The following is a 21,182-nucleotide window of genomic DNA, read 5'->3' on the forward strand; positions in this document are numbered from 1 at the left end:
CCAAAAGTGTGAGTGGTTGTCTGTCTCTCTCTCTCTGTGTTAGCCCTGCGATAGGCCTCTCGCCCGATGACAGCTGACCCCGCGACCCTTCACAGGAACAAGCGGTTACAGAAGATGAATGAATGAATGAATACGTCAGTCTGTTACATTATATACAGAGTTTTATGTTTAATTCTCATGAGATTCGATTGTAAGGGACGTTCCTTTCTGTAGGAAGGGTTTCTTAGAGCATGAGACCTGTCCAAGGTGTGCCCCGCCTCTGTGACCCTTCACAGGACAAACAGTTACAGAAGATGAATGAATGTGTTTAATTTAGTTCCTTAAACTGTCTGCAAACGTCTCCACTGTGGAGATACATAAAGCATTATCTTATTTTATCTTAATAATTACTTACAATTTACTTTTATTCATAAGATAAGATGAAATAAGACTTTACTGCTCCTAAAGATTTAGTGGGATTGCAGCAACAGAGGGAACACAAACAGTACTTCATTGAATAAGAATTAAAATAAATAAATAAATAAAATTAAAAAAAATAATTTGATGCACACATAAAATTAATTCGGTTTAATAGTGATAATAATAATAATGTAATTTTTAAAAACGTTCCCAATTACCTCATTAATTATTATTCACAGGAAGTGCTCTGATTGGCTCCCGGGCCCTGACGTCACGCACCGTTTTCGGGGCAGGGAAAAAAAAAAGAAAAAAAAAAAAAAAGCCTCCTCAGTCAGAGGAGCTCAGAGCGACCGAGCCTCTGTCCGCTCCCCACCGAAATAACTCCGTCAAGTTTTTTGGCTCGAACGAGAGGAAACTAATGAAAGAAACCGGTCGGCTTAAAGGTTTTAGTCGGGACTGTTTGTCCTTCTTTCTGCTGTAAGCGTTGTTGTTTATTCTTTTTTAAGAGAGAGACAGTTTTTTTTTGTTTTGTTTTTTCTTTTCTGTACCGACAAGTCGCTGGGATTGCGTCTCCTCATCTAGAAGTTCCCAAGATGAACTTCGATCCGGTGCTCGGGAAACTTTACGTGAGTAAAACTTCAAACTTACAAGGAATTAAACTTCTGCCTTATGACGCGCTCTTTATTCTTTTATTGTTAAGTTAGTTTTAAATGAATTTAAACGAGCGCTACAAAGTAACTCTTTTTTTTTTTTTCCATTATTAACTGGCAGCCAGGCCTGTGAGTCTGAAGATCAAACAAACAATCCGTTCATTGTCCTACAGGAAGCAACACAGTATTTATTGTTGATTAAAGTCTTTATTTATTCTATTTATTGTTTATATGTGCTGTACATGTGCTGTATCATTCCCTCAGAGCTCCCCCTCCTCCTCCTCCTCCTCCTTCCCCCCTCCTTCCCTTCCCCTCCTTCCTCCTCTCTCTTTAACATTACAGCCACCATCTGTGTTGGACATCAGACATCCAGCATATGATGGCCCCTGGCCCGTCACAGCGGATGTAGCTGGCCCCCCACTTACAGCCACTATTAATAAGTCCAGGGCCCTGCTAGGTGGTGTGGGAGAGGATTAAGGCTCAGGTTGATCAGGTTGACCTCAGAAAGCCGGTTAACGGGCACATTTTTTTCCACTCCCAGAGCCTCACAGAGACGTCTTTTCATTCGTCTCCTGTTGTTTTTGTTTCCCCGGCTAAATCCCTTCCACTGTAAACGCCGCGAGCTCGCCGAATATAAGAACTTATTTGGGATATACTCAAGGCTCGGGTTGTGCTTCCCTTCCTCGTGCAGCAGCAGCAGTAGCAGAGTTTACCGGATGCTGCTGGAGATAAGGGAGCAGAAAATGGTCGGGCTTCTTGTGTGGTTGGTTTGTTTAATTGGAAGGGAGGAGGGGGGGGGGGGGGGGGGGGGGGGGGGCAACAGCCATTAGGTTGCATATTATCATGGATGCACGTCCCAGCTTCGTCTCTGCCTGTTTGCGATCTCCGTTGTGCCCGTTGTGTGTTTTTAAGTCGTGCAGCGGTCCATTACTGGAGCCCGGGCTCATTTCTCCGGGTGGCAAAGTCAATGTTTATCTCTTCTGTAAACCACAGCGCATTCTCGAAGCCTCGCCAGCAGGCCCTGTTGCTATGGGACTGCGAGGAAACTTCAACCCCTCCCCGTCCCCCATGTCTCCCCCCCCACCCACCGCCCCCCGTCCCTCCGTCCCACACTCGCACACCCCTTCAAATTGCCTGCGAGTACGTGCCTGGCCGTCCAGTAAACTTCCTGTCTAGAGTACACAGATATGCTGATATTAGTGGCATCAATTTACTTCTTAGGATTGTCATGCCCTTGCACATGTACACTAGATGGTTATCTGTGATTGTTTACTGTGCGTCTGGGTGTTGGTTCACACAGGAAATAGACCCCCCCCCCCCCTCCCCTCCTTCCCTGCCCCCCCCATCCTCCTCTGTCTCCATGGACAGTACAGACAAACAGGGGCAGGACGGACATCTGGGACGGGTGGAAGGCCAAAGCTGCGACACTGGGGACCGAGCAGCGGTCAACAAACGGCTGGAGACGCTGCTTGTTGCTCGCTCCGCTCGGCGACCATGTGAACGGACAGTGGCTGGACGCCGGATGATGCAACGCGGTGCAAGCGGCTCGCTGTCAGATACCAGGTGTCTGTGTGCCCTTTCATGTAGCTGGCAGAGCGAGGGATGTTTTGTTGATTGATTATCCTGGAGGTTGGTGTTGTTAAGGTGAATCACCCCTTATCAAAGGCCTCACTGAGTCATGGAGGGAGTGCCACCTGTTCAGGTGCGGCCCCGCTCACGTAACGCATACCAGCAGAGGCAAGACACCGTTCACGCATGACCGCCGCTCAGATGAGCTCATTTACGGTGTTTGTCGAACTTTCGGGAGATAAACAGATTAATTTATAACTAAACCTGAGTCATAGGATGTTATGTGAGGAAGTTCTCTGACACACGCCAGCCACAATAAATGAATACAAGTATTTAATCCTCCTTGATTTGGAATTTGTAGTGTAACTTCTAATCTAAACTAAGAGCTCCAGGTCCAGACTACTCAGAGGTACGCTCTCTCCCACAATGTTCCCTGAAGTCATCTGATTTGTCAAGTCACATGAGGTATACTGTCCTCTCTTTGAGGAAATTACTGGACACCGATCGCCTGAGGGTGCGAAGCGCGATACTCACTGGAGGCCATGTTTTTTCAAACTATCTGAAGGAGCTTTGAAGTCCTTCCCGTGGACATGAGAATGAAGCCTGAGGTGTCTGTTGGGTAACCTGAGTGGAAAAAGGAGCCTAGAAATGCTTTTAATAAGTATTTAATTATTCATGTGCGCGGCTGTGAGTCGCTCCCTGAGTCGCCACCAAAGTTCAAATGTTGGAATCTCAGCAGTTCTGAAGCAGTCAGTCGGTTTGTCCTCAGCTGTTTTGATGATCACGTGTTTCAGGCTCGGTCCCGGCTGCAGTGTGAGAACAGCCTCTAACGTCACTGTTAAATGACCTGCGTTCATTTCACTGTTTTGCGACGTTTAATTGAGTAGATTATTACGTTAAATTGAATGAGTAACAAAATAAATAGTTGTTAGTTTCAGCCCTATTAGATTTAGAGAGACTTTATTGATCCAGAACGGTAATTGCTTGGAAAAAGGGGGAAAAAAACGCTAGTTTAAAAAAAGAAATAAATAAAAAATGCTGTAAAAAAGTAAAAAGAAATCTATAAAAAATACAATAAAATTAATAATAATAATAATACAAGAATAATTGTTTGGGGAAAAAAAGGGGAAACACTCTTGTAAAGCTAGTAAAAAAAAGAAATTGTTCTAAAACAGTTAAAAAATATAAAAAATAAAATTAATAATAATTAATAATAATAATACAAGGATAATTGCTTGGAACAAGGGGGAAACACTAGTTAAAAAAATCTAAAAAATAAAATAAAATTAATAATTAGTTATAATAATAATACAAAGATAATTGCTTGGAAAAAAAGGAGAAACAGTCTTGTAAAGCTAGTAGAAAAAGAAATTGCTGTAAAACAGTTAAAAAATATAAAAAATAAATAAAATTTAATAATAATTAATAATAATGATAAAAGGATAATTGCTTGGGAAAAAAAGGGGAAACACTCTTGAAAAGCTAGTAAAAAAATAAAAAATTAAATATATTTAATAATAAAATAGAATACAACAGTATAAGCAAAAAATTAAATAAAAAATATCAGCAAAAAATATTATTCAAAAGGATTCTCTTTATATTCAAGACTTAAGATGGCATAATGTTCCCGCAAACAATTTCTCAATCAGCTCTGCGTTTGTTTTATTAAGTGTCAATAAAGATAGTGGAAGTCGGCCCACGCTGTGTTTTGACAGCACTGATTTGAGCAACCAGGAGTTTGATTCATTTACCGAACGTAAAGATGCTACAGTAGATATTTAAAACCTCATTCATAACACGACATAATGTGAAACCAGAGCTTCATGCGTTTTGCATTGGAGCTTTATCTTCTTCCACTTCCTGCTCTCCTGGAACGAGAGAACAGCTTCGAAGCAAAGTGTCGAGTCTAAGAACAAACTCAACCTTTGTCCAGTGAATGGACGTCTGTTTACAAAGACATAAATCCGACATAAATTCCAGCTATTGATGGTCACTTAAGTCCTCGTTGACCCGCTACACCAGTCACATATTCTACATTTTTTTGCTGCCGTGTGTTTATAGAGAAGGCTATAAACTGCCAGGACTTTTTTCCTTTTCCCTTTTACACAAAGACCAGCTTTAATGGAGCTAATGTGATTGTCTCTAAGGCGAGGTGAAGGATTCCTGCTCCTACTTTAAACTGTTAGTCATCCCCCTCTTGCTCCTTTCATTCTCAGGCCTTCTGGAGTCGTCTTGTGAGCCTCCCCCTCGGCTTCTCTGTGATCTAATCGGAATTTGAAAACGCTAAGAAGTTTGTGAGCAAAGCTCGGCTCGTCTTTTCATGCGACGGTGATGATTTATACGAGCGTAGACGCTTAGAAACCGCAGAGACCACCTCGAACCCTGTGCACGGCTTGGAAAATGTGTCACGCTGCACCTGCTGACGACTCTTGAACCTTTCAGACCTTTCGAGCAGCCCCTCTCTCTTTCACTCATCAAAACAATGAGATGGTTTTTATGTGGTAAACATCAACGTCACGGCGTCAGTCATTTCACTAGCTCGCGGTTGGCAGCGGGGCCTTCTCGTATTCATTAAAGCTGTCGTCATCGCTGATTGTTTTTGTTCTTTCTTCTTTTCCTCTTGCGTGGACGTGAATGTCACCTAACCTGCCTGTGACACGCCGTGACACTCGTGTAATCAGCGAAGCACACCTCCTGAGGAAACTGAAGAATTCGCGTTACGGAGCTGCAGCTTCCCTAAGTTATAAATATCCAGCCTAGCGGATATGTTGCGGCTCTAATCGGCTGCTGGGCCTGCTCTGAAGCAGGCTGCTGTGGAGGGAACAGTTTGGAGCTGAACCCTGCATGAAGCCTCTGTATTGTCTCGAGCTTCCTGTGCTCCCTGAGAGGAGGGGGCCGCCGCTTTTCACACGCTCCCGCGCATACACTCTATGTGTGCTATTGTATGTGTGCGCCTCCGTGTATGTGTGTGTTTGTGTGTGTGCGCGCGTTTGTGGCTCAACAATGTGGTTTTCAAACTGTTAGCGCCTCCTTGTTCTTATCTGCTGTAAAATGACACGGGAGTCTTTCACTTCATTTTATATCATTCAGCGTTGTAGTGATGGATGGATCTGAGCTCGGCTGAACTTTGGATGTATTTACAGCGGCGGGGCAAGTGTCGGAACCCGTTTTTTTTTGTTTTGTTTTTTTTCTTCTCTTGACGCAACCTGGGTTGCGGTTGTCTTCGCCGTCTCGGCACAAAATGTCAGCGTCATTTATCACTCAAGGGAAGCGGTGCGTGGTCGCCCTCTGTCTCCGGGGGATTTTGAGGATTTATCTGGAAAGCAGAGAGCATGCACTGTCCTGTCAAGGTCAGCCTTGAGGGATTTGAATTGTCTAACAGTTTCCGTTTAGGAGCCACATTCTGTTACCGTTAGCGGATAGAGCAAATTAAAACAGGCTTTCAAGTAGGAGCTGGACACATCAAACCGAAATCAAAGAACTACCGGCTTCGAAGGCCGACTGTGATTGTGTCTGGGTCAAAAAGGTTGCACTTGAACACGCCACAGAGCCTGTAGCCAATAGTCAGCTAGCACACACACACCGATCAGGCATAACATTATGACCGCTGACAGGAGAAGTAAATAACATTTAAACCATCTTGTGACAATTCAGTGTTCTGCTGGAAAACTTTTAGACCTGGCATTCATTGGTGTGGATGTTACTTAGACATGTAGCACCCACCTAGACCAGACCAGGCACCCCCCACCCCATAGCAATGACACTCCTTGATGGCAGGATGCAGCCTGACACTGGAACACACACAAAAACGCTTTAGGAACAACTAAAAAACAAAACACGAAGAACCTGGCCTCCAAATTCACTAGATCCCAAACTGATCAAGTATCTGTGGGATGATCCACAGAGGCCCCCTCCCTCAAAGCCCCATCCCAATTAACAACATTCTGTTGCCAGACACCACAGGACACCCTCAGAAGGCCCATGTCCATTCTCTGATGAGTCACTTGGAGGCACAAGGGAGACCTACACAATATTAGGAAGGTGGTCATAATGTTATGCCTGATTGGTGTATATTCTGTACCTTTGTCAGAGGAGATTACTCTCCACTCCAGCAGGGGGCAGTAGTCTGTATTCATCATTCACAGTGGGAAACAGGAAGAGCTACAGTTAGCTCGGAGGCTAGGAGGCTAGAAGGAACCACAAACAGAGCTGGGTTCTCCCGAATCATGCTGGTAACTTGGTCTACAGTACATGTGCGTCCTCTTTACCTCATGCCAGCCAGTCAGTGTGAACTCTCAGCATGATAAGTCGGTTTAAAAGCCGTCGTCAAAGTTTCCAAGTTGCTGCAACGGTGCCAAAGACGCCACCAGAGCTAGTGTCACAGCTGCCTATCCGCCGCCTGACTTGTCACGGCCTTAAGGTTTACTCCATGTCACATTTCAAATGATGAGTTGGAGTACGTCGGTTAAATTGGGTTAAAAATCGGTCCTAAACCAATTTTCCTTCATAAACAAGTGCCATTACACGAGAACTCTGTTGTTGTTTAAACGAGCTTCTCTCCAGTTCATAGAGAGAAACCATCAGACTGTTTATTAACCCCATAAATTAGGAATTAAACCGGGCGCGATATTTAAAAGATTTAAGACGAGGGCTTCGCCGCTGACGGCTACTACCTTTAAACTCTTGACCCCCTTGCTATTTTTCTTGGCTTTGAAAAGCCTAGTCATGCAGAAAGCGGCAACAGAGAGTCTACTGTAACCGAGCTGGGATGATTAGTCCGTGCTACAGATTCCTCTGGCTTGAAATGTGAATATTTGTAGTCGTAAATCGTAGTAAGCTGAACAGATAAATATGTAGACTAATCAGTAGTTATCGTCCTAACCGGGCTGCAGCGTAACACCGTAAACACGGTCTTATTTATTAAGTTAATGGGGACGTCTTGTAGTTTGGTGAGATTAAAAATCATGCAACACAAAGATGGAAGATTGTCAGGAGGAGGAGGAGGGCAGCTGTTTTGCACATATTTGTGTTTGTGGTTGGAAGATTGCATCACGGTGAGTAATTATTGAACTGCGCTAAGGTCGGGGTTTGGGGAGGGGTGTGGGGGAGAGGTGCATGCCGCTGCTGACATGTGCACCGAAAGGAACATTTCATATTTAAGTCCGTCCGGTCATGTGCCTGAGTTTTTAAACGCCGTCCCTCGAGTGTAACGCACAGGAGCTGGTGTTTGATATCAGCAAATCTGTGTGTGCTTGTTTGGGTTAACACTCAGAAGGCCTCAGAGGTGATGCATATAGATGTACGGTGTATAACTTTTGTCTCACAATGGATGAAAGTAAAGGGATTGCTAATAAGTAAAGCATGATACGGGGGAGTCAGGTCCCGCTCCGGACACAGGAGCGTAATGAGGTGCATGGTGTCTTTGCTTATCAGCCGTCAGCTATGATTGAAATCATCTGTCCCGTATGAAATAAAGAGTCTCCCTCCCTGGGTTTGTTTGTAAGCATTGTATGTATAGAGCGCATTTTTTTCCCCTCTTCCCGTCCATCTTTTTTTAATTTATCATATAAAGGAGCTCACTGTAGCTTCCTCAGGGGTACGGAGGGATCACAGACCTCTAAATGGCCCATTGATAACCTGGGTCGACTGAAAGGATGTCCTGTCATTTAGTCACAAACGCGTACTCAGTGGCAGGAGCCAGGGGTTTATGCGCCAAATGGCAATTTGGAAGAACCCAGCGGCGGTTCAGAGGAAGCGCGGGAACGCTACTGCGCAGAAAGTCCCTCGTTATTTTATTGCCGTGTTCTCTCTTTTTCTTTTTATTATTAGTTTAACTCTCGGCGCGGGGGCATCACTGTACGACAATGGGACGCTGTTATGACGGATAATCTGCAGCCGAGCCCCTTCATTGTGCTGAGGATAGAGGAGGCCCGTGAAGTGGACTGAGAGCACTTGAGCCCGAGCTGGAGTGTTTCCAGGGATTGTGGGTTTGGAGGGCTTTCTACGCTGAGGTTACGGTCACTCCGGTCTTCCTCCTCACTTGGTTATAGAGGTGAAACTGAAGCCACACTGCGGCTGCCCATGGTGTTTATGCATACAGCGCTTTTGTGCAATTTAGCAGCCGTAGGATATCGGTGCGGACACACGGCCTTGTTCGGGTTTTTTTTTATCCCCCTGTGCCTTCACTCAAAGAAATACCACAAACTTCTTAGAGAACTACTAGATAAAGTCTGGATTCTCTTGTTGGGACGACACACTCCTCGCTTCTTTAACGCGAGGATTTCTCTGTTAATGGTTTTATGATCCCTCTTTCGTTTTCTTTTTGTAATATGCGGCTGAATGTCCCGTGTCGCAACCCTTAGTGAGCAGAGCAGAGCAGAACAGAACAGGTGAGGTGAGTTGAGGGAGGAGTGCCCACAAAGAGAACAAAAAGCCTGGAAGTGATGCAACCGATGTGTCTTCACCTGGGTTTTAAAGCGCTTATTATTTTAGGACAGGCGGGCGGGCGGGGGCGCAGAGTGTACGCTAACACTTCTCTTCTATTTTCTTTCCACTGCTTCGTTCATTTCGTGCGCTCGGATTTTTCTCCCTCGCCTTCTTTCACACGGCCTCCTTACTTACCCGTTCCCTAATTCCATGTCTCTCTGAATCCCCCACCCCTCCAGTCGCACACACATAGTGTATTCAAGTCTAAAGACTCACCCTGTGTCATGCAAGCTGTTAGCCCCCTCCACCCCACTCCACCACTCTCTCTCTCTCTCTCTCTCTCTCTCTCTCTCTTTCTCTCTCTTCTGCCTCCCTACCCCCCTCCCTTCCCCAGAATGTTTGGATAGATCTAAATGGTGTGATTGTGACTGCTCTGCCGGCCGTCTGCCTCTCCACGTCTGCCTCTCAGCGTCTTTGGAAAGTCTGACGTGAGCAGAGGGAGAGGAAGACGAGAGAGAGAGAGAGAGAGAGGAAAGTTCTTTTGAACAACAAGGCATGGCGGCTCTCCAGAGAGTCAAGTCTAGCGTCAGGAGCCGGTCTCCGCTCCAGCTTGTCCCTATTTTTCTACCTTTATCCGTCTCTTTCTCCCACACTTTTTTTTTTAGTCTGCCAATTCCCCACAGATCGCCCCATCTTTAACTCTACTGTCTACTGTTTCTCGCCGCTTCTCTTTCTTCCCTCCCCTCCCCTCTCTTTACCTTTCCCTCTCCACCCCTAACCCGTTCCTTTCTCTGCCCGGCCCCACAGCGGGCCGCGCGGGGGGAAACGAGACAAAACCCCTCCAAAAATCTAGGCCTCTCGTTTACCCGGGGAGGTGTCGCGTTGCGTTTGAGGCGCTCCGTGGCGGTGTCGCATGTCGTGGCATTCAAAGAGCCTGGCTTTAAGAATGTGGGTCATTTGAAGTAGAGGCACTAAAGTGTGTTGTTTGCCAGTGAATGGGGCCTTCTCACGTTGACATGCTGAAAAGCGTGTGAATAAACACCAGCGCCCGGGGGCCACGCTAAAGTGTTCGGCCGTATTCTTCTCCGTACCCCACCTATACGAGCCCGGGTATTATCTACCACATGAATGGATTTCTGGGCTCACATTTGATACGGGCACCGTGCTGCTTTTAGCCGAGATAACTTATCGAACTGTTACACCCACAAGTAGAGGAATAACAGAGGTTTTTGAACCTCTCCCCGAGGAAAACCAGATCATGGAGTAATTAAGTTTGGTTGCCCCCGTTGTGCTGCATGTAGTTAGTGTGTAGTAGCTCCACGTCCTGCACACACACACACACACACACACACGCATGGACCGGCTGCGTGGCTCCATTAATTGGTTTCCCACGGCAGATGTTCAGATCAGATGGTTCAAGTTAAGCCGTAGATTGCTCACACAAGGTTTCCTATGAAGATAGACTCTCCTTTTTATTTTTACTGTCTGGCTAATGAGTCGGGGCGGGAGGTTGCACGTAATGTAGGTACGCGAAAATAAATCAAAGCTTTTGTCTTTTTTTTTTTCTTTCTCTTCTCCTCCCTGACCTCCTCGACGATGATGATGATGATGATGATGCAGGTGTTGGCGGCGGCGCTCTTCGTCGGGCTCGTTTGTCACGCAGCAGAGCTTCCGGCGCCTCAGTGGTCCAGCGACGAGCACCGTAACAGCACCCTACGACAGCACAGGCAATGTGTGGAGAACGAGCAGTACCTCAGCCACGGGCTCTGCTGCCTCAACTGCCAGGCCGGTAAGAAGCAGACACTGAAACCGAGACGTCTGTTTAGCTCTTCTGGTAACTACAACGGACTAGAGCCAACGTTTAAACTTCTGCAATATAAAACTGAAACATCAAAGCCACAACCTGAACCGAAACTGCTCCCGTCCCGGCAGATGAGTGAAGTGAAAAGTCACAGGAATGAAGCGGGGGTTATTTTTAAGTTAATTTATTATGTAAAGAATTCAGGGCTGAACATATTTAGCCAAGATGCAATTACAGCATGCTGCTGACAGCTGATTGAATTATTTCATTTACTATTCTGAATACTTAGAAATCTTTTTCCTTGATCGACCCCTTTTTTTTTTTTTTTTTCATTTTTCTGATTATTCTTTGGATCACAGTTAGTATAAATGAATACCTGCCAGTTTCCACTGAGTGTTATTATTCATGGGGTTTAGCTGGCACCAAATAAACCACAGTGTCTACGGTTCAGTTCCAGCTTCTTTGCTCTTTTACATCGACTTCCAAGTACAAAAAGGACAAAAAAAAAATACTTATCTTTCAGGATGATAATTTCCAAAATATATTTTCTTTGTTTTAGTTTTTATTTTATACTCTTTCCCGCTTATTGTGATTTTCTTCTCTCGCATTACTACCAAGTGGGTCAGTTGTTACAACACACAAAAATCCGCTGCGACCACTTGATGGTATGAAATGTTTTTTTTTTTTTCTGCGCGGACTGAATATCAGTTTTAACCCACAATGAGATTCAGCTAGAACAAACTCTGTTGTTTATTAAGCCAGCCGCAAAACCCAAGGTTTTATTCAACAGCGGGCTCGACCAAATATGTCTTTGCCTCGTTCTCTGTCCTCTGCACAAATAAAAAGAAAATCATGGCATGCGAGAGCTGAGGATAAAATGATAATCTGTCCTTTTTGTCGTCGCCCTGAAATGCGGACTGTAAAAAATGTCATTCATAACGTATTTCTTATAAAACTAGACTCCCTTTCTCCTCATAGATTAACACTAAACCCGCACAAGCGTCCTGTTTGAGCAGGCAGCAGCACCACATCAATAAAGCCAAGATTCACAGGACGTTAAATTCGCAAACAGATGAGTTTTCGTCTCAATATTCTCTCGTTTTATTTTCAGGAACTAGCGTGGAGAAGCCCTGTGAACGAGACCAGGAACAAGGCACCTGTGTTCCCTGTGATCACGGGCTGACGTACACGGAGCACTCCAACGGGATGAACAGATGTTTGCCCTGCACGCACTGCCGCCCAGGTAAGGAGATTCACACGCTGATGTGTCGTGTTAATGTTGAATGTCGGTCAAAGAGCGAGATTTGAGCAAAGAGTCGGTCAGAGAGTCGTATTTTAACATATTAATAGTGTTTCTTTTTACCAATTTGTCACTGAGTAGTAGCTTGAGATGCAAATGTTTAAGAAAAGCAAATAAAAACACACTTTTAGAAGCAGAAACTATCATTTTCTTTCCTATTTTTGAATTAAAAATCATAATAATTTAGTGGATGAGCGTTTTCCCACCTGTTTATTATGAGTTTGCCACTGCCCTATAAACCTGTATCCTAGGACGAGTACATCATGTCAAGTTCAGCCAGGAAATCGCTTTGTCAAACATAAACACTGACATCAAATCCCAAGTTGTTTAAAGAAGAAAAGAAGTGAAATAACACCTCACTGAATTGCCCTTTCATTCAATCCATTAGCTTTTTTAAAAAAAAGAAAAACACGTACACAAAAAAACAAAAAACAAAAAAATAGCAGAGCCTTCCAAAATCCAGCTCGTCAAAGATATATTGTTTTGGGAAAGTTAATACCTCTTTGTCCGTGCCCCCGCCTTTTCAGGGCCACTCATGAAAATGTGATCTTATGATGTTACACGGAGTAGCAGGGCGTGTCTTTGTCGTTTTTGTTTCGCCGGGGCCGAATGTGAGCGTGCTACTCGTCTCGGGAGATTCGCTTGTGTGTCTGTCTCACCTGGCTGAACTGGGTGTGGCCCGTGTCTCATTGTGTCCCACACTGGGCTGGTCTTTGTGTCCAATGAAAGGCAGGAGCCACAGAAAAGAGACTACTGTTACATGGGATGTGTTTTTCTTTTTGTGCCCATTCACCGCAGTTTTAAGGCAGAGTTTTGTGAGTCCGGCTTTTAACTTATTCACAATTAAAAGGAGCACGCCAAAGGAAATGTGAGTTAAATTTTGAGGACAAAAAAAAAAAAGTAGAAGAAGTTGCCGTCACCTGCTTGCACTCAGAGTGAACTCCTTCTGTTTATCTGGAACACTTCCTGTTTGGAAGTATCTCTTATTGACAAAGCTGCTTTTGACTGAATCATCTGTGGAGCAGCTTTGCTTTCTTTAAGTTTCAGACATCACTCCATCTGTTCTGTGTGGGAATTTTTTTCACCAGCCCAGGTTATGTTATCACTCAGAATGTAAAGTGTGATTCAGATTAGATTTAAAGGGAGGCATAGTGAGGGGGGAAAAACTGCACCTTCGCAATGCACCTTTTAATCTATCAAGAAATCACAGTATGTTCCTCAGTCGCCTGCTTTCTGAATTCTAGAGCATTCGCTTGTTGCCGTTTCTGAGTGTATTTTTAATTTATTGTTGACATTTACCCTGTTGTTCTATTTAAAGCTGCGTGTTGCTCTGTTTTTTAAAGCTGCAGTGCAAAGCGTTTGTCTCCCCCTTCTGGCGGTGCGAGTAATCGCGCATAAATAATCTAGATTTTCTTTAGTCGCTTCTTGTCTTCCAGCACTTTCTATCAAGAAAAGAAAAACGGCTGCTGGGGTTTATTTCTGTTTTTAGATTGAAATCCTACTTCTAGAAGTTTCTTTCTTATATAATCCAGTGTTTGCCTCAAGATGTCGTGACACCCAGCAGCAGCCTGTGGAGTTCATCTACATGAGTACTAAACAAAAGGGCTGTTGAGACGTGGCACTGCAAAGTTTCCAACCGTGGGATAAATTAAAAGATTATCTTACTTTATAAAGTATCAGAGAATAAAGCGAATTTATAATTCTAACTACGGTAGCTTTTAAGCTAGTTCACGTTACGTCTGGAGTCGTTTCCTGCGGGTTTTGAGCTTTAACCCTCTTAAAATAATTGTAAATCTCCATGGTCTGAAAACTTAAGAGCACAAACACTGGATTTTAAGCGTTGGCGGTAACGTACATTTTTATTAGTGAACAACACAAATAGCTTCATTGCATTATGTGAGTTGTCCGTGCCGTTTTTTCCGTCAGGTTAAGACGTTGAGACATGCAAAAAATATTTCCATGGCGGAGTAAATTAGACCCTGTTATCTATTATCTAGATTCTATTTCGTTCCTTCTGTCTGCTAGACATGGTGATTTCATAGAACCTTGGTTACATCCATAACTTTTCTTTTTCCACCAAAGGCTTTGCCGTACTCCTAGTTGCAGCAACCTACTCCATTTAATTCCATCCCACGCTAGTCATTGCTGGTTGACAATAAAGCTCGTTGCTAACGATGCACGAGCGTTGTGCAAGTGCTCCGTGAACTAATTTAGTCGAATGTAACAGATGTTCATTTATGTGCACAAGTCCTGCCGTGCAGCTTTGACCTTTCTCACTGCTCTATTTATGTGTTGTATTCAAATTAATGCTCAGAATTATTGCGTAACAGAACTGAAAACACTGATTTACCACCCCGTTCTGTGTCACAGCTGCGTTCGACAGGATGACTCATTATTTTGTTAAAATTTGCCTTTGCTGCTGGTGCGAAAAAGGAAGCAGACACAATAATACATGACGACAACAACACAAACGGGGCAAATGTAATGTCATCAGCTTGTTGAAAGTGAGTCAGCTCTATTAAAGCTGCTATCGTAAAAGTAATTAATTGCTCAGATTCGGCTCGCGTGCTTCTCATCCGTTACCAGAATTCAAATCACAAGCCTCTTTTTCTTTCGGAAATTTTTATTTATTTGTCTGTTAATCGGCTGTTATTTTCAAATATTTGCTCACTCTGCAATAATCGGAGACGCTTCGCGTTTAGCGGCCGTGCGCTAAATGAAATTTCCCCCGCCGTGCTTTCAGCGCCCTGCCTCCGCAAATGAAAAAAACAGCCCCTAAATTGTTCTTTATTGGAAAGTTAGTAATTAGATTGTGACTATTAGATATCATTACAGTGTTAACAGTGAAACTTGTTGTGCCGTGAACTTGGCGTATGTAGCGGGACTCTAAATGCCGATGTGTGTGGGTGTGGGGGTGTATTTAATGTTGACAAGACATAGTAGTTGATTTTTAAGCTTTTCAAATCCACGCTAGTGTCTATTCAGGTCAAAGAAACGCACTATAATGTGTAATAGTGATGCCTCTCGGCTTTTGCATCTAAAAATACAATATACATAGAAAAGAAAACTGAGCTCAGAGTCTCCTTGACAATCCGTGGCATGCATTATGTGTGTGGTTATATCTTTGCAGTCATATCAAAGTTGTTGCCTCGAGTCCCTCCATATATAGTCTTGCATCTCGTGAATGCAGCATAAGTCGCAGCTGTTACATCCACAGGCCTTGACATTTGGGGTCATTGTGATCATTACGCTGATAGTCGCTAATAGTTAATGACAGCAGAGGCACAAAGGCTTCAGTGTCGCGAGGTAAGACTGAGATGCCTGTCCGCCTGTCCGGGTTCAGTCCAGCTCGTTTAACTTCGTTTACTTGCAGCAGAAAGAAAAAAAAAAAAAAAAAACACTCTTGTTAGAAAGTTCTTCAAAACTCCTCAAACGAGCTTAATTGTCTGAATAAAATTGGCAGAAAATGAGCACGGGAAGAAGATTAAAAGTGCGCCGACGCCTTTTGCGAGCCAACCCAACGCGGCCGCTTTTGCTTTAATTGCCGAGCGTGGACGCCGGCGTCCTGTGGAGGTGGACTCCTGGTTTGTCACTAATTGTGATGGTATCTTAAAGGCCAGAGCCGCTGCCTTCTTAGGTCTCAATTTAATAAATGAACCACGCCAGAGTCTCCGTCCCTCATTATCCTGTTAAAACGAGGCAAAATGTATCTAAGAGGAAGATAAAATAGGAAACTCAATTATCTAACTTGCCGTTTTATTTTTTTATTTTTTTGCTGAAGATTACCATATAATTGCTGAAGGTCGGCCATTGTTCTGTCTCATTTAACGCCTGCTGACGGTCACAGGTTTCCTTACAAGTTTACTCATTAAACTCTCAAAGTTAGACGCGGTGAACTCTTCACAGAGGTCACACTCAGAGTTGAGTCAATAGTTTGTGATTTAAGGTTCTATTCATGTACGTTTCATGACACCTCATCTATATTTATACTTTCTTTACCGCTGCCCCCGCAGATGAGATTGTAACTACATCCTGCACCAAGACGGCAGACACCAGGTGCCAGTGCAAACCGGGGACCTTTTGTGTCCCAGACCAGGCCTGTGAAGTCTGCAAACGCTGTGCCAAGTGAGTGTTAATATCTGATGATTTTTTTGTGGTCACTCTCTACACCTGTTTACAGACAAGATCATTAACGTTACATGATTCTGCAAGATCCTCAGTTATCTCCCACCAGAGGCAAATAAACTGTGGCTCAGACACAACAGTAATGTTGCACAAATAGACACGGTGAATACATTTCCCAAGCAAAATTTTAACCAGGGCCCTCCACAAGTTGCATACTCTAATAATACCAATCAGGCACAACATTATGACCACTAACAGGAGAAGTAAATAACATTGACCATCTTTTGACAATACAATGTTCTGCTGGGAAACTTTTGGACCTGGCTTTCATTGGTGTGGATGTTACTTAGACATGTAGCACCCACCTAGACCAGACCAGGCACCCCCACCCCATAGCAATGACACTCCTTGATGTTCAGCAGCCATCCCCAGCAGGATGCAGCCACGAAAACGCTTTAGGAACAACTAAAAAAACATGAAGAACAGCACAAGGTGTTGACCTGGCCTCCAAATTCACTAGATCCCAAACTGATCAAGTATCTGTGGGATGATCCACAGTGGGATGAGGCCCCCCCACTAACAACTTCAGGACACCCTCAGAAGGTCCATGTCCATTCTCTGATGAGTCACAGCTGTTTAGGAGGCACAATATTAGGAAGATGGTCATAATGTTATGCCTGGTTGGTGTATATTTCATCAACCCTGCCCTCCACCTTCAAGAATTAGCTCTGCTCCTTCTTTAAAGAGAATAGCCATAAGCCCAATATCAGTTTCGGTGAATTTGGTGCTAGGAACCAATTTTCCTTGCGGTAAATATTTGGGAAACGCTCCCATTGGTCGTCACCTGAAAGGAGAGTCAAAGTTCAGTCGGGTACCTGCTCACTTAACGTCAGCAAAAAGTTTCTTCCAGTGTCACTGCTTACAGAATTTAAGATTCCATTGTCTCTTGTCACCACATTGCTGCTCGTCCTGCGTCTTCACCACCTTACCATTTATGGAAGCCTCCGTCCTCACTGTACTGGAGCGCAAGCATCGAGGAAGCGTGTCCATATATGCATTTAATAATATGCTGGTCTATGCAGCTTATGAGTAATAAATAAAGGGCTCAATCTAAGGTGTTTTACCTTCTCTTTCTGTTTAATATCAAGGTGTAAATCGGGCGAGGAGGAGGTGAGGAAGTGCACCCCCTTTTCTAACACGGTGTGCAAAAAGCGGGAGCTCTTTCCGCCTACCGAGACCACTCCGGCTGTTCCTGTGCCGACCCCCGCATCTCCGGCGAGCATCGGTAATTTACACATGAACTGCGTTTGAACCGATCCATACGTCCCGTATAAAAGCGTACACCTGTACTGATTAGTTCTTCTGTGTTTCCAGTTGTTCCTGTGAGCATTACATTCATCATCATCATCCTCGTCATCGTTACTGCACTGACCGTGTGGTGGTTCGTCGTCAGGCAGCACTCATGTGAACTACCATGTGAGTTGACGTCAGATACTGTAGAGTACTGTAAAGTATTGTAAATCATTAAATGTGTCGTTAATGTTGGTTTCCTGCTTTCAAACAGGTTCAAAGAGCCACTGTGACTCCAGTGAAATTGTGAAGATTCCTATTGTAAGTGCTGCTTTTGTTTGATTTATTTCACCATTAATGGGTGTTCTTGTGTCTCTAGATATTCTGTGCGACAACAAATAACTGTTTTTATGTCTTCTGCTTAGGATGAGAGTGGAGCCACAGCGGAGGAGAGGCAGAACAATCAAAACGCCGGCCTGGAGGGCGAGGAGGTTCGCCCGGAGTCCCGGCCGCTGCTGCAGGAGACGCAGGCCGGCATGACCAAGGCCTCCCCTCCCCTCGAAGACGAGGACCGAGGACTTGGAGACAGCTTGCCCAACACCACTAGTTCATCTCAGACTAGCCTGTCAGCCCTGCCTACAGCAGCTTCCTCGGGCAACACCCCCCACCAGAGCCCCACCGCCTTCAGGCTTCAGCCGCCTGCAGACATGGTGAGGAGAAGCGTCCGGATGATTTCAAAGCTAGTTTCAAATGATCGTCTTCTTATCGTGTCTTACATTTTGCGTTGTGTCTCTCTGTTGCAGGATGATCCTCTGAGACATCGACTGCTTCCACTACAAGGTGAGATTCCTGCACCAGTTCTTAAATTTTGTTTGTGCCGCTCGCCCCAGATCACGTCAGTCCAAATGGAACAAAATCTCACGTTCGCTTTTTGACTGATTAATAACCTCATGATTGTCAGGCCGTATCTGAGCATTCCAGGGTTTGGAACATGGCGTTGTTTTTTTCTCACGCTAAATTACAGAGGCCTCGGCTTCTCAGACTTGTTTGATCCTCTGGTGAATGTTTGGATCCCCCGAAGGAGAACGTACTCAAATGTACTGATTGTTTCTGCGCTTGTATAAGAACAACGGCTATACTGTTGTAACCTGACAACAAGTTAGTGTTGACAGTTCATTACGTCTCAACTGTGGGAGAATCCAAACATGTAAAATGACAAGATAAACATTCACGTTCCATATTAAGCTAAACTCTCCGTTCTCCGTTTTTTCCTCAAGGCTCGGAAAAATCCCTGAGGAAGAGCTTCGACTTGTTCGACGAGTACTTGGACGTGCGGATCCACAACAAGTTCTTCAGGATGATCGGAGTCAGCGACAACCACATTCGGATCGCGGAGAACGGCGCCCCCGGCGACAAGGTCTATGAACTGCTGAAGAACTGGATGCAGCGGCAGGGACTCAGGGCCGACATCAACGACCTGCTGGAGGCTTTGCTGAGCATGGACCAGCGGCGCTCGGCCGAGAGCATCGCCTCCGCGGCCCTCCAGAGGGGCTACTACAAGCACGCCGACACGCCCTGAAAGCAGCGGGGACCGCAAGCGGAGCAAAGCACAAGAAAAGCACAAAAAAGGACGCTGCCGGCGGACACCGTGTCTCATGAACAGGCTTACCTCTTTGTGGCTGAACGGCCGCGCATTCAAAAAGCCAGTAGTTTTTAAAAAGAAAACACAAAAAGGGGAAAGCAGGTCGAGCTGTTTTTTTTTTTTTTCAATCAGCGGGGGCCGGAGGACCTCTCGCCAAAAACGCTGAGGGGTTTTCAGACAATTGAAGAAAAAACAGAGAGGACATGAAGACGACAACTTCCTCTGGCGCCGGAGAAACAACGTGCAGCCAAATACTGAAAGCTTAGAAGTCTCTGGCCGTGTTTCACTCATCTGGTCCTCCACCCAGATCACAATACACTACCAGGAGACGAGGATATACACTGGTTTGTAGGAGTGGCATTAGCGTTGCCACGGATACTGTGCCCCCTTTGATGCACTGACCTCTGGCACATGTAGGATTTAAAACAGCTATTGTTTGTTGTTTTGTAGATGTTAGGCTTCTATGAGATATATATATATATATATATATATATATCAATCAGGCCGTGATTCCTTTTCTTGCCTAATGATAGGAAAATATTTGAAATTTTAAAAAATGCATGTTACTAATCACAGACAGAATCCAACGCCGTTTGATAATCTACATTTTTTTTAATTGTTATTATTGATTTCATTATGTTCCTGGAGCTCAGTGATTCTAAAAGATGTTTTCCGTCTTGTTCAGTGTTACGACCCAGCACGGAGGAAGGAATTTAAATACCAGCTGTTTCTGTTGGGACAACTGTTGGTAGTTTGCATAAAACGTTTCCGTATTTTGTAACTCGGACAACTTCAAAGGTCATTTTTATTTTTTTTTTTTTATTTTTTTTTAATTTATTGACATATTTATTTTAATGAATAATAATTATCTCATTATTTATACCTTTTGCCAAAAAAACAACCCGGTGGGCGAACTCACGCAAGTTATTCATTCATGTTGTGATGATGTTTAGCCGCAGGGGGTGCAAAATGACTGATTTCAGACTTTTTTTTTTTGTAGTGGTTTGTTAAACTGTTCCAGAGTTTAGTGGAGCGCTCCGGGTCTGCACTGTCGGTGTGTGCCACTGATCCATTTGCAAGAAGTGTCAAAAACGCTCATGCTGCCTAACGCATATCGCGTCTTTTCAAAATTTGGAGTTACGCCGACCGACCAAACAGTCCTTCTACACATGTCGGCGTCGACATGGGGTGCAGGTACAGATTGTTTTGTCTCGATTAGACTCGAACAAGATGAAGGAAACCTTTTCTGGATTTAAAAAAAAAAACAAAGAAAAAGCTCAGATTTACTTCCCTAATCCTCTCCCATGTACACACACATATATATATTTACAGTATATAAGTGCAAACAGCCTCACAGTGTATGTATATATGCAGGTATATCGCCACACCCAAGTGAACATAGTGAGGTATGAAGCTATTTGAGGATAAATGAACAACATGAACAAAAGATGTCGATGCCCGTTTTTCTGCAGCCTCTTATGTATAAAGTTACAAAGATATATATTGTTGCTGAAGAGTGATGCTACAGTGCTGGCACTGCCATCTACTGACAGACAATGAGAATGCAGCCTGCATCAGTTTCTAGGTTCCTCTGCAGCCATCTCTCTCATTCTCCCTCTTTCTTTCTTTCTGTTTTTCAACTGAGATGATTTATTTCTTTCTTTTCTCTCTGCAGTAGCAGTGAATAGGCTTCAGATCATGTGTGTGTGTGCGTGTGTGTCTTTTTTTTTTTCTTTTTACATATTTCATGGAATGAGTCCTGAGCTAAGTTCAATTAACTTCCTCCTTCTACTCGCGTAACTAAGAGAACTCTCCGTTCATTCAGCGTTGCCGTTAAAGCCATTTTCCCGCTTTCATTGATGTTTTCTTGTCATGGATTTCAGATATAAATGATGCAATTAAAGCTGTTTTTATGTCAATTTCAAATAAATGTTTTGTACAGATGGGCCTGATGGACGTGTTTTCATTGGTGTCAATAGG

General features: G+C 44.2%; 1 protein-coding gene across 2 annotated transcripts; it reads left to right on the forward strand.

Annotated features, from left to right (window-relative positions):
* Positions 1-758: 758 nt before the first annotated feature.
* tnfrsfa (tumor necrosis factor receptor superfamily, member a) lies at positions 759-21,182 on the forward strand. Of its 2 annotated transcripts, none has more exons than XM_084572153.1 (10): positions 759-1,025; positions 10,665-10,833; positions 11,957-12,088; positions 16,159-16,270; positions 17,419-17,555; positions 17,645-17,746; positions 17,835-17,881; positions 17,986-18,270; positions 18,364-18,400; positions 18,838-21,182. In XM_084572153.1, exons 1-10 carry the CDS (start codon positions 993-995, stop codon positions 19,137-19,139), a joined length of 1,356 nt encoding a protein of 451 aa, XP_084428279.1. In that variant the 5' UTR covers positions 759-992; the 3' UTR covers positions 19,140-21,182. The 2 variants fall into 2 exon arrangements, with proteins under 2 accessions (XP_084428279.1, XP_084428280.1); XM_084572154.1 differs by lacking the exon at positions 759-1,025 and adding an exon at positions 1,204-1,233.

Source organism: Chelon labrosus (genome assembly GCF_963514085.1).
Source record: "Chelon labrosus genome assembly, chromosome: 22".
Classification (NCBI taxonomy): domain Eukaryota; kingdom Metazoa; phylum Chordata; class Actinopteri; order Mugiliformes; family Mugilidae; genus Chelon; species Chelon labrosus.

Excerpts from the sequence above, each read along its gene's own strand:
- tnfrsfa (XM_084572153.1), top strand. The coding sequence starts at position 993 with ATGAACTTCGATCCGGTGCTCGGGAAACTTTAC. Across the intron at positions 1,026-10,664 it reads CGGTGCTCGGGAAACTTTAC|GTGTTGGCGGCGGCGCTCTT; the intron begins GTGAGTAAAACT and ends ATGATGATGCAG. Across the intron at positions 17,556-17,644 it reads CGCATCTCCGGCGAGCATCG|TTGTTCCTGTGAGCATTACA; the intron begins GTAATTTACACA and ends CTGTGTTTCCAG.